Below are 13,991 nucleotides of genomic sequence, written 5' to 3' on the forward strand. Positions count from 1 at the left end.
ACATATTTGGACTTTCAATCATTATTTATCAATGAACGCGCTACTTCGTGCACACGTTTTCCGACTAGATTGGAAACCCTGCACGCCAGACCTTGTCTGTGCTTTACGCGCTCCTGATGCAAACTTAAGCACTTAGCAAGTAACAGAAACGCAATCCAACGGAATCACAAGCTCTCCCAACAGAGGAAACAGACATGCTTAATGTTAGCCTGTCTCCTGCACCATTTTTCTGGGACAGGAGTACTAGGACTAACTGACATATCCCAACTGGACAGCCCTTCCTCTCCTGAGCCTTCAGTAGTAGTGTGCATAACAAATATGCACTGATCCTCTCACACCTCACTGGTGCACGCTTGCTTTTGAGAGCGAGATCTTCACCATTTTGCTCTTGCTACCCAGAAGCGCCTCAACATTGTGGCCTGTAATTGAGAAGTACAAGGATCAATGTGTTACCGAGTTAAATGTCTCTCAACACATACAGGCAAGGCCGCGAGAACACACCCGAGCTCGTTGACTCTCCTGAGTGCCCGTGTGGATTAACTCGCCTGTCTCCACAAGACAACCCCTTCTCTCCTGAGCCTGATGTGGTAGCGCGCTTAATAGTCAACTTGTACTAACCCCGGCGCTAGGAGTTTGGAACAGGTGGGTTATTGCATGCACTCACCACCTGAGCTCATGCATAGTATAACTCAACCATCTCCACTAGATCACTCCATTCCTGAGCCAGTTGTAGCAGTGCTAAACCCGGCGCCCCCTGCTGTTAGGGGGTTTAGAACATGCGAGTTACCTCTCATGCCTCTCTCAAACTTACCTCAACAGCGCTGCACTCGCTCACTTTGCTTCTTCGTATGCTACATAGATGCGCCTTAACACTTTGCACATCAACAAAACGTGCCTTGCCATGCCATGCGTCACCCGAAATAGAATTACCAAGATAGTGCGATCGCTGTCCCCCATGATGACGAGAGTGCTGGCGAGGCATGCTATAGTGCGCACCTGTGACAGCAAGTACAGGTAAGGTAGGGTCTACCTTTTCCTGTTGTCTTGCCACCTAATGTAGCGCACCAGGGAGCACGCTAGTGAGGTAGCGCTCACCTGTGAAGCGCGTGAGGTATACACTTTATCCACAGGTGAGCTAGCTGCCTGCGCATAGCAAGCTAGGGAGCGAAGTGACACTAATATTTGGAGCGTGCGAAGACAAAGCTTTGCACGCTAAAGTGTGAGGAATGGAAAGCTCGTTAAGGTGAGCATGGCATGCAGACCTTCGTCGGGCAGAAGAGCTCGCCTGCCCATTACGCTAGGTGGTTGAATATGCAACAGCAAGCAAGACTCATCTGCTGGACTAGGATCTGCCTCTCTCTAAACTACCACACTTACTAGTTCACACTCCAGAGAAAAGCACTCATGCTCATTCTTTCTCCCAAAGGTGAAAGAACAGCATTACCCTCCCCTGTGTGCAGATGTTCAGGTGCCAGGGGGCCAGTAAAGCTGGGCTGTAGTTGGCGTCCAAACAAAACACCAGGTTATCCCTCATGAGACGTCGAAGCCCGGGGTGTAAGTTTAGTAAAACTTGACCCTGAGATGTGCCGAGTGCTTTGCTGTGTCCTACGGACACGACAGCGATGGGCGGGAGATGCGAGCAGTTGCCAAACCCCATCATAATCTAGCTCCAGAGAGCTAAAGCAATGTATGGACAAGTCTAGCATATGCTTGAAGGAGCTCCCCCAGGGGGGTGGACACTCTGGCAAAGGCAGCCTTTCCCGCAAACAGGAAGGTTGTCCAACGCTTATGTAAGCGAGAAGGCTGCCCTTCCGCAGCTGGCAAAGGGTGTCTCCCGCAAATGGGAAGGTTGCCCAACACCTGGACAAGGACCTCCATGCAGCTCACTCCCCTACCGCCGAAGTCAGCGCTGTTTTTATAGGGGAAGCAACAGAGACTTCAAGACCGCAACGTTGTCCCGGGGTCAAATATCCACCACTCATATACTCAACTGGCCTACGGAGGAGTCAGAATGGCAGGAACGAGCCAAGTCAGACGGCGAGGTTTCTCCACCTTCAAGGATGACCCTGAAGAAGAAAAATCCCTCTTTACCTTCTTCTGAGATCACTCCCTACACTAACCGTAAGGAGACGCCTGGGAGCAAGTATGATCCCTGCATACAGAATAAAGGCTGCGAGGATCAGTCTCAGCTTCTGACATAAGGGTGCCGAAATGGCACCTTCCTATGCCAGGACAAACCTACATTATACATCCTCATGTCAAGCACACCTGAAAAAGAGAAAAGAAATTTTTCAAGTTTTAGGCAAGTTGTTTATTATCAAGTTTGCGGGAGAGAATGGCAACATCAGTTCTCTTTGAGCCGAAAAGAAAAGTGGCATATTGTTACTATTGCGAGTGGAGTGGCAGGTCTACCACCCAGCTCCCCCACAAACTATCGGTTGGTAGTTACACCTTGCTAAAGTCTTGCAGCTAGTTTAAACTGTCACTGAAATATATTTCTACTGTAAATAGTGAGATGGTTTGTATATAGTGTCAGAACAATGCATTACTGTATTGCTTGAAGCAAGTAAAACATCCATGATTAACTAATGTCTACCTGGTGGTGGTAATGGAGATATTGGTGACATCATGCTGGTAGGAATAATACCACCTGTGCCACTGCTAGTAGATGATGAGGATGAAGTAGACTGAAGTGTAGTTTGTGGGGAGGCAGTCAATTCCCCACGCATCACCCGCCGTTGATATGTAGGGTCTATAGCACAAGCAATGTTGGTGAAACCCATAGCAGGACTTGGCTCAATACTACTACTACTTTCACCTTCTAAATCTATAACAGCCTCTGGGTCTGGCAATCTGAAACATACAATTAACTAAGCAATAACACACATTATGTAGTTTCTTTTAAACCAATTGAATTCTATTACAAACTCATTAGAGTAATCCCTCGGCTATCATGGATATTCCGTTCATGGGGCACCTGCGATAGTTGAGAACCCATGAAGTAGATACTGATATCTACAGTATATTTTTTCATCATTTAAAAAAAAAAATTGCATTTTTGAAATTTTCCTTAAATTTTAAGTTTATAATACAGTACTCCTAACACTTACAAACCTGTTATACACTTGAAACACTTAATATAACAAATTTGGAAATAATTTATATTTTTCCTAACATACAAACCAGGAGCTTTTTATAATAGGGTATTACTTTCGGCGCAGCTGAAAGACGAGTCATGATAATTTTAGTGAGGGATAACTACCCCATCCGCTAGTTAGCGGGTGGGGGGTGGGGTAGACTGGCTACCCTGCTCACTCACACCTCTCGGCTGAGTAACCACTTTGCTTTATGGCAGGACTTCTCGGGGGACAGGGTGGCGGGCCAATTTGTATAAATAGCTCCAGGTTTGTATGTTAGGAAAAATACAAATTATTTCCAAATTTGTTATTTGTTCCGACACAGATACAAACCTTCGCTATTTATAATAGGGTGACTTACTCTTAGGAGGGAGGAAGTCCTCACCAACTGGCCTTGGTCATGACCCGGGGTCCTCTCTATTTCGATCTGTGATCGATAGTAGAAGGGACCCTTCCCTCGCTAAAATCAAGTGCCAACATGAGGTAATGCACTGATAGCGGCCTGCAGAAGCTTGTGTGTGAGTGGAACTAACAGTGTGGCTTGTCTTTAACATAGGAACTCGAGTAGAGAACCTATTGTTCTTAAAGACTTACCCAATACCCTCCCTCTAAAAGGTATTGGGGACGTAACAAAGTATTCTTCTATACTTGGGAGGCACAAGGGAAATGGGTCTCACCTGCAGCGAGGCGAGGTCAGCTATGCTGAGGCTTGCGGAGCTGTTTTCTCCAGAGGGGAGAAGGTGAAAGGAAGAAAGGAGCCAGACATTCTTACTCATTCACCCCAGACTAATCTGGGTAGCCTCAGCCCTCAACCCTCTGCTACTTGTCCATCAAGGAGCCTGAGGTGTTTAGACCATTTGTTGTGCGACCACCACAGCACCAATGGAAAAGGTCTCCATGTTCTTGTGGATTACGTCTTTGCAGGTAGTGGGCCGTGAAGGTCGATTGACGCTTCCACATGTCCACTTAAAGTATCTGCACCACAGAGTAATTTCTTGAACGCCAGGGACGTAGCAACGCCAGTGACGTTACGAGCTCTGGGTCTTAGGATGGAGGAGAGTCTAGATTAAGAGTAACCTGAACTTCCTTCCGATCCCAGAGGGGAAGGAAATCCTTGAGGTCCTCCTCTTGACCACTTGACCTTCCCTGTGCTGGTCAACAGTGCCGACACACGGGGGCGAGCTGGTATCGTTCTTTTAAGGAAACCCCACAGACTCCTCACTGCGTAAAACCCCAGTTGATGGGTTTCCGGTTACCGAACGAAGACACTTTATTCAAAATGGGCTGCACCTAGGGTACAGCATACTCGGATTTGAGTCTTGGCAATCCACTCAGGGACACCGCTGAGGATTACTTCTCCCTATCTCCTAGGGTAGGAGACAACAGAGGTTGGATCATACAACACACTAACTCTCTTGGTCAAAAGCCCAAGTGAGTAGAAAAGGCGTCTTCCGTGTAAGGAAGCGATCTGCTGCTGGGCCTACGGTTCGTAGAGGGGCCTCCAGAGACTGAGGGACCCAAACCGCGTTCCCAGGAAGAGGTTAAGATCTGACGGGGACAAGTTATCTCACACTTGCATAAGTAAAGGCATCAATGGGAGAGAATCCCCTTCCACGACATCAGTCACCAAGGACCGAACACTTCGCCTGGAAGACGACGCTGAAAAGTGTCTGAGGTGCCTAGACATCTTTTCCGTAACCTGATGCGAAAGGCCTCTCTCGAGAGGGTGGTGTAGGATCGTCCCAGGTGAGAAGTCGAAGCAAGGCTACAGCTTAGGAAAGTGTTAGCATGTGGCTGCTTGTTCCTCCCTCGAAAGATGTTCAGAGGGGGAACCTAAGCCTTCAGCTACCTCAGCAACAACAGGCACAGGAGTTTGAGCAGAACCACTCGATGCCTCCGTCACAACAACGTCAACAACCGACAGAGGATCTATCTCTGCTGTCGTCGGCGATTGTTTAACAGCCACACCCAGTTTGATCATGTCAAACAGGGCTTCCCTGGAGGGTGAACCCTGAAGCCCCAAGGAAGCCCGAAGCTGTAATAAATCATTATTATTAACAGGAAAATCAATATTTAAATCCTCCTCCGGGGGAGGAGGGGCAGCTGCCTCGCTATGGGAGGCAACTACCTCTCCCGCACCCCGGGATTGGTCAACAGCAATACGGTCTACGCTACCACTCGCCGGCCTCTCGGGAGAGACCGCTCGAGTGGGAGCTTCGGAGGAGGAAAGGGCTACGGAAGAAGAAGTCTTGGGATTTTCTCTCTTCAAAGGAGCCTCTGAAGGAGAAATATCCCTTTTAGCCTTCTTCTTGCGTCGCTGGGCAAACCTCTCCCACTGGGAGGTAGACCACTCCCTACACTCGATACATACATTAGACCTATCATACCGTTGGCCCCTACACTGAGGGCATAAGGAGTAAGGATCGGTGTAAAAAGGCCAACATAATGGTACCACAAGGGCGGCCGGCTTGTCCAGGCCACGTACGCATGATGAAAGAATAGAGGCCAACTTCAAACACACACTGAAAGAAAAAGAAAAACAGATTATGGCAGTCAAAAACGGAGGAGAGCGCAGACGGGTCTGTCGTCTCTCCGAGCCAAAAGTAAAGTGAAGCACTCACTGTGTGTGTGAGGGGGGAGGGGTAGCAAGCTACCCCTTCCTACCCCCCGCTAACTAGCGGAAGGGTAGTAAACCCTCGTTAAAATTCTTATGGCTCGTCATTTCAGCTACGCCGAAGTAATTACCCCATGTAAATAGCGTGGTTTGTATTTCAGTCACGGAACAAATAGATTTTTCGCTTCGCTTAAAATCCGGTTTTTCACTTTGCTTTGAAAACCCGTTTTAGTCCTCTAAGTTTGGGAGGGCAAAACTTGCATGAGGAAAGACAGAAGTCTCCTCCTTGCCATCTAGTAACTCTTTGCCTCAGGAACATAGTTCTAAGAGTAATAGTTCCTGTGCCTTGTCTTTGGAGTCTTTATAACTTATTTTAACATTAATAAGCTATTTCTAAAACTTCAATGGCCCTATTACAAGGTTCTCTAGAATTACTCTTGAACCCTTGGTAACAGGAAGATCTTATTTCCTCTCCTCTTTCACTTAAGAGTCTCACAACTCAGCAACCTGGTTTTATCCATCTTCTTCTTAGCTATGTACTTTTAACATAAATAGTTCCTTAGGTAAATTTAAACTGATGAGGTTGTGTTAATAAACAAAATTTCTTTTGAAATACATAAACATCAGTTTATATGATAGAATTCTTCACCTCCTGACCCTACACATCTTGTATAGAATCTGCGCAACACACAACTGCTATTAAAAGGGTTACCAAGAATACCAAGGCTAGGTGAAATGTTCCTTTTTTCTTTTGCAGTACTTCCAAAGAAGGAAAATTAAAAATAATAGTTTTGTTAAAAAAAACTTTTTTTTTTTAAATCTCATATTTCCCAGCTAATCATTTGAATTTTCCCCACGGAAAATCTAAAAACAATTAATATTTTGAAGTTCAACTGGCCACTAACCTTGCTTTGTTTGTCTTTCCAACAGAGAACTGGCGGGCATATTTTGCAGAGCGAGGTTCATGGTGAACAGCATATTGTGAAGTGCCAGGCAAATCAAGGGAATTAGGCCTCTGCAATGGTCTCCCTCTAGCTGCTTGCCAGTCACTCTCAATATCCTCTCTTGGTGAATCTGGGGAAGCATATGAGGGACTGGAGATGTGGTATTCAGAATGACCTGGAGAATCTCCTCTCGATTGATGTGAAGGGCCTGGCTGGTCTTGTGGATCCCCTAGAGGAGATGAATGTCTTCTTGGCTGAAAAATTACACTGTTGGTAAATTCCACATTAAATCTTAATACTAACACAATGAAAAAACAGATGTGTACAATTCCCTTACTTGTATTAGGGCCACAATTCAAAAAAGTTGTTTGAATGATAGTTTTGTTCTTGCCATCAACTAAACCCAAGAAAGTCCAAACTAAATTAACTCCCCTAGACATGAAATTTGTCCCTGGACCACAATTAGACGTTCAATCCTTATCTTAAATTCAACTACAGTATTCTAATAAATACATACACAACAAAGTGGGGCTGATTACTTTCCTAGCTTATACAGCACACCAATCTGCCTACAGTACTAAAATGTACAATGAAAAATTGATACTAACTCGAGAAACCACAAAATGTTAAAAAACATTGATTCACTCTGTACAGTATTGTTGGTTATCATAGATCTAAAAACAAACCTTTGCATTCGATGTAGCTTCTTCAGCTACACCATTTGCAGGCAACTGTGATGGTTGAGTCATTTTTTTCTGAAGAGCCTTCTGTCGAGCCTTTTCACGAGCTTTCTTAGCTTTGGCCCGTTCCTGAAAGCATCACAGCACAGAAAATAAATTATATACCTTTAATATCAATGTATTTATTGTAAAAGAAAACAGAAAAACACAAAAAGGAAAAATGGGGAAATACAGGGGAAAGAAAAAACAAAATCAATATAACTGAAATAATCATATCACATTAGGCATACATTTGCTCAAGAATTAACAAGGCAGTCAAAAAAGAATTTATGAACATGTGTGAATCTTGAACTTACAAACAGGAAGAACTCTAAAGCTTTCTCAGACTGAAAAACTTTATACATCACAACTTTGACAGCATTTAACAAAGAAACTGGCAGAAGTAATGAAGAAACAACAAAAATGATGGACTACAAAAAATTGCTGGTGTATGATTACATATTTACAAAATTATTCTTCCACCACAAAGATGTTGTTATTAATAATATTTTACAGGAGTGGAAATAAAATAAAATGTAGTTTCCATGAACTTCTAGTATATAAAGTGCTTAATTCAAATATCAATATTTTATGTACTGTAAAAAAATGCAGAATTTATATAATATAACATATTTCAATACTCACCTGTGATTCACCTTGCTTCCTCAGCAAAGACCTTATTCAACGTCTATCATAACAAATTAAAATAAATCCCACTCTCTCTCAATTCCACTGACTTCCTTCCCCTAGTAAATTATGGTTGGACACACCCTCTGATACACTATACGGTAAGCAATCTATGCATGGTTTCGCTTCATATTTAGTGTTGACACTCCCCAGGTGGGATGCTCTTTAAATTTTGCTTCACAAATTCTTTGTTTTTGGTTTTAAAGTTCAATTTTTCTCACCTGTTATGTAAAGAAGGTCCCAAACATACACACATCTGGAGATACAAAGACACTTCGACTGAAGTCATCATTCTTCTATGATTGTATTCCAACAGCAATTCCTCTCTCCCATCATCCTCTCTCATCACCTAAACCAAATCAAATTCTCTAACATGAAAGTTACTTCCAACATTATTTTTACACAGAGAGAGAGAGAGAGAGAGAGAGAGAGAGAGAGAGAGAGAGAGAGAGAGCCTTACCTTATTGCCTTATTTTGTGTTTGGGTTCCCCCAGGTCCCTCAGTGTGAGGCACCTCGTATATCCACCAGAGAGTTGCTAATACATCTTCCAGTGTATTTTGCATCTTCCAGTCTTGGATGGTCTGGGATGCATCTTAGGTATTTATCGAGCTGCTTTTTAAACGCATCTACGCTCACTCCTGATATGTTTCTTAGATGAGCTGGCAGCACATTAAATAGTCGCTGCATTATCGATGCTGGTGCGTTGTGGATTAATGTCCTGTGCGCCTTTCTCAGTTTACCTGGAATGCTTTTTGGCACTATTAATCTACCTCGGCTTGCTCTTTCTGATACTTTAAGCTCCATGATGTTTTCAGCAATTCCTTCTATTTGCTTCCATGCTTGTATTATCATGTAGCGTTCTCTTCTCCTTTCTAGACTGTATAGTTTTAAAAATTGCAGTCTTTCCCAGTAATCAAGGTCCTTAACTTCTTCTATTCTAGCAGTATAGGACCTTTGTACACTCTCTATTTGCGCAATATCCTTTTGGTAGTGTGGGTACCATATCACATTGCAGTACTCGAGTGTACTACGCACATAAGTTTTGTAAAGCATAATCATGTGTTCAGCTTTTCTTGTTTTAAAGTGTCTGAATAACATTCCCATTTTTGCTTTACATTTAGCCAACAGTGTTGCTATTTGGTCGTTGCATAACATATTCCTATTTAAAATTACACCAAGGTCTTTAATTGCTTCCTTGTTTGTGATTGTCTCATTATTAGGTCCCTTGTATGCATACACCATTCCTTCTCTGTTTCCATAACTTATTGATTCAAATTTATCGGAGTTAAATACCATCCTATTTATCTCCGCCCATTCATATATTTTGTTTAGATCTCTTTGTAGTGAGTTCCTATCTTCATCACAAGTAATTTCTCTACTTATTCTTGTGTCATCGGCGAAACTTCTCACTACGGAGTTTTCAACATCACAGTCTATGTCTGAGATCATAATAACAAATAGCAGTGCAGCTAATACCGTACCTTGGGGCACACCAGATATTACCTGGGCTTCATCTGATTTCTCGTCATTTGCAACCACTATCTGTTTTCTGTTTTGCAGGAATTCTTTTACCCATTTTCCTATCTTTCCCACAATATTATGCTTTCTCATTTTTTTCTCCAATATGTTATGGTCTACCTTGTCAAAGGCTTTTGCAAAATCTAGATAGATCACATCTGTGTCTTTTTCATATATCATATTATTGTATATGTTTTCATAGTGAGCTATCAGTTGGGTCTGTGTACTTTTTCCAGGTACGAAACCGTGTTGACCCATATTAAACAAATTATTTTTGACCAAATGGTTCATTATTTTCTTTTTTATTACCCTCTCATACACTTTCATAATATGTGATGTTAGACTAACAGGTCTATAATTGCTTGCCTCTAGTCTTGATCCACTTTTGAAGATAGGGGTTATATAAGCTAATTTATGTTTAACATATATCTCGCTCATATCTATACTCTGTCTTAGCAGTATTGCAAGTGGCTTCGCGATAGTGTTTGCAGTTTTTTTTAACAAAATCGCTGGAACTCCATCTGGTCCGGCTGCCGATCCATTTTTAATTTCGTTTATAGCCGTGACAATATCTGCTTCATTAATATCTATATCCGTTAGATATTCAACATTTTCTTCTCTCATTTCTGTTTCATTATTCTCATTCGCAATTCTTGGCGTGAACTCACTCTTATATTTTTCTGCTAATATGTTGCATATTTCCTTTTTTTCATTCGTTAGCCGTCCTTCAATTCTTAGAGGGCCTATTTCTATTCTCCTTTTATTCATCTTTTTTGCATAGGAGTAAAGTACTTTGGGGTTTCTTTTTATATTTTGAAGTGTCCTTTCTTCTAAGTCCCTTTTTTCATTTTCTTTCGACTGTATAATCTTTTGTTCTGCATTTTCTATCTTACATTTTATTTCCCTCATTTTCCACACATTTTTTTCTTTTGCAAGATTTTTCTTCCACTTTTTAATTTTCTGAAATAAGATCCTTCTGTCTCTTGGTATGCACTTCTTTTGTTTATTGTTTTTTTTCGGTACATATTTTTCAACAATTTTCTCCAGTATTTTGTACAGTATATCCGTATTTACCTGTATATTATCACTTACAAATACATTTTTCCATTCTTTATCCAGTTCTTCATTTATTTCTGACCATTTTATATTCTTACTGTAAAAGTTATATTTTCCATATCCTTCCCAAAGTTTTGTGTTTTTGTTAATTCTGTGATCACTTGCTTTGGAATGAACTATCAATTCTATGACATTGTGGTCTGAAATTCCCGTGTTATACACTATTATTTCTTTAACATAATTCACCTCATTCACAAATACTAGATCTAGGACATTTTCCTTTCTTGTTGGAATGTGGTTTATTTGTTGCATATTATGTTCTAATAGCATATCTTGAAGCTTTTCAAATTGCCTCTTATCTTCTGCGCTACTATTACTATCTTTTTTATATGTATACATACAACCACTTTCTTCTATCCGTTCTTTCCAATCCACGAAAGGAAAGTTAAAAATCTCCGGATAGGAGTATATTCCAGTCTTTATGGTTTCTACATATACCATCTATTTTTTCTATTATTATGTCAAACTCCTTAGTGTTTGGGGGTCTGTAAACTACAATATTCATTAGTTTTTCAAATTCAAATTCTACCGCAATCAATTCACATTCTGTGTTGCTGTATTTTTCACATACTTTTCCTTGATTTATGTCTCTTCCATATATTGCGGTTCCCCCTTGATTCCTATTTTTTCTGTCTGATCTATAAGTTTGGAAACCCTTTATCTGGTCATCACTGCAGTCTCTTGGGAATACCATGTTTCACTTATATTTAATATATCTATTTTTTCAATTTGGGTTAGTTCTTCTAAGAACTCTATTTTTCCTTTTAGAGTTACTCGTGACTAAACCCTGTGCATTCATTACTATTATGTTTGTGTTTCATCCCCATTATTTAATATTGGTAATAATATGGATTCTCCCATGCTTCCTTCCTGTTCTGATATGATGTTCTTTTCTTCATTTCCCGGAATTCTGCCATTAAAAAATCCAACTTTTCTATTATATTTGCTCTTTCGCCTTCATATTTATTTGTGTGTGTATACCTGCAACTGTCCCCATATCTGCACCAACCCCTGGCATTATAGATGCATTCTTTGTAGTTGGGTTCTACATGTGCCGGTTTAGGTTGAAAGGCCTCATATCTTGGGGCTCTTGGTTCAAAGAGAGAGAGAGAGAGAGAGAGAGAGGAGAGAGAGAGAGAGAGAGAGAGAGAGAGAGTGTGTAAATTTGAATATAGTACCATACCAATATTGTGTCAAATAAATAAGACACAAGTAGAGGTTTTTCATTAGCAACGTAAGGCAATCATCAATGCAATATTGTGATAGATAGGATATGACCAAAATAATATTTTATTATTGGTTTTAAATCAATCATTTTATGTCCTAAATCTTATACATACCCATCACATACACAGAATAAAGATTCTTATGGAGTAAATTATGAATATACAACAGTACCAATATTGTGTCAAACCAAGACAAACAAATAGGAAACAAGTAGACAAAATTATGTTGCGATCAGGTACTTATAATATACATGATAGGTACCATGTGATCACTTGCTACCACTGTCAAAGGCATGGACATTTTAAACAAAAATTGCAAGTTCTTCAAGACTGATGATAAAGCGTGCAGGATATGTTCACGAAATCACACCACCAAGGAATGTAATTCATAACAAATAAAATGTACAAACTGCACTAAGTCGTGAAAACTTGATGATCATATAGTAAATTCGGGAAATTGCAAAGCTTACGATTTGAAATTGAAGAGATTAGCATAAATGTGGACCATGGATAATATAAATGTTGTAGTTAGCACCTATGTAAATATCCAATCTATGTGGGAATTAGCAACAGAAACACGAAGGGAGCTTTATAAAAATAAACAGAATTTTAATGATAAAATTTAATACTTTTATTCTATATTAGCATATACGTGACAGCCTCCTCCCCACTGATCAGTGATGCTTACAGATTGATGATTAGGCTTTTGACTTCAAGAGAAAAGTTAGTGATCATCAAGTGTCAGAAGTGGAGACATTTTACAAGGGGAGAGAATGGGAAAATTTTTACTATTGATAATGTTTCTTTAACTTTGTATGACTCTTTTAAAATTGGAGGTGTGATTCTCAACAGAAAATTTGCTTTTGAGAAACACATTAGGTCTGTTATCTTCAATTGCACAAAAAATTGGCTTATTGAGAAAGCCTTTCAGGATTTTCGGTGATCAATCTATTCTGAAGAAGTGTTTTAATTCCTTCATTCTACCTTGTTTTGAGTATTGTTCTCCTTTCTGGTCTTCAGATGCTGATTCTCATCTTAACTTGTTGGACAGAAACTTACGGTCTATTAAATTTCTTATTTCTGATCTAGATATTAATCTTTGCCACCGTCGTTCAATTATTTCATTATGCGTGTTGCATAAGATTTTTCATAATTCTGACCATCCTTTACATTCAGATCCTCCAGCACAATTCCATCCTGTTCGTAATACTAGGCAGGCAGAATTCTATTAGCCAGGCCTTCTCCATCATGAGGCTCAATATTACACAGTATTCTAGAAGTTTTATTCCAGCTGTGTCCAAGTTGTAGAATGATCTTCCTAATCGGGTAGTTGAATCAGTAGAACTTCAAAAGTTTAAAGTTGCAGCAAATGTTTTTATGTTGAACAGGCTGACATAAGTCTTTTTATAGTTTATATATGACATACAGTATCTGTTTTGACGTTACTGTTTGTAGAATAATTTATTGTTAATTTGTTCTTATCATTTATTTATTTCCTTATTTCCTTTCCTCACTGGGCTATTTTTCCCTGTTGGAGCCTAAGGCCTTATAGCATCTTGCTTTTCCAACTAGGGTTGTAGCTTGGCTAGTAATAATAATAGATGTTGATACAACTAAGAGTAAAAGCAATAGGAACATTAGGCGAGTATAAAGATTAAATTTAACATAAAAATTCTGCCTTTTCATTTCAAAATACTGTAAACAGTATCATGAAAATTAACAATTATTCATTTTTATAACTAGACCCTGAACAGCATTATAGCATGAGAAATATCACTGAAAGAAGTACAGTTAAAAAAAATTATACACTCGGTATGCCCAAGGAATCTCAAGGGGCCAGGGAGAAAGGATTATGAACACTCAAAAAAGATAAAAACCCACCTGTTCTTGAAGAACCTTCGCTAGCTCTCGATCTTGTGCTTCTATAGCCATAAGCTGGTCTTGATGAAGCATGTCTCCACGACGTTTTCCATCTTGTTCCTGCAGAAACCGGGCTAATTCCTGTAAATTACGTTCAGGTGCCACCAAC

The 13,991-nt window shown here is 40.3% G+C and overlaps 1 protein-coding gene and 1 long non-coding RNA gene across 4 annotated transcripts in view; one reads left to right on the plus strand and one right to left on the minus strand.

Moving 5' to 3' along the window:
* Positions 1-6,814, plus strand: part of LOC137624379 (uncharacterized) — a 129,563-nt gene extending 122,749 nt beyond the window's left edge. The window contains exon 3 of the long non-coding RNA XR_011040725.1: positions 6,682-6,814. This is a non-coding gene — a long non-coding RNA (uncharacterized lncRNA). The remainder of the gene's footprint in view (positions 1-6,681) is intronic.
* LOC137624378 (coiled-coil domain-containing protein 50) overlaps positions 1-13,991 on the minus strand; it is a 127,653-nt gene that overhangs the window by 19,289 nt on the left and 94,373 nt on the right. For 2 of the 3 annotated variants that reach the window (XM_068355098.1, XM_068355100.1), the window contains exons 7-10: positions 13,844-13,963; positions 7,382-7,504; positions 6,657-6,949; positions 2,597-2,853 (exon numbers count right to left, since the gene is read on the minus strand). In XM_068355098.1, the coding sequence (XP_068211199.1) occupies positions 2,597-2,853; positions 6,657-6,949; positions 7,382-7,504; positions 13,844-13,963 (793 nt within the window). The remainder of the gene's footprint in view (positions 1-2,596; positions 2,854-6,656; positions 6,950-7,381; positions 7,505-13,843; positions 13,964-13,991) is intronic. The other variant, XM_068355099.1, reaches the window with a different exon arrangement.

Source organism: Palaemon carinicauda, chromosome 31 (genome assembly GCF_036898095.1).
Source record: "Palaemon carinicauda isolate YSFRI2023 chromosome 31, ASM3689809v2, whole genome shotgun sequence".
Classification (NCBI taxonomy): domain Eukaryota; kingdom Metazoa; phylum Arthropoda; class Malacostraca; order Decapoda; family Palaemonidae; genus Palaemon; species Palaemon carinicauda.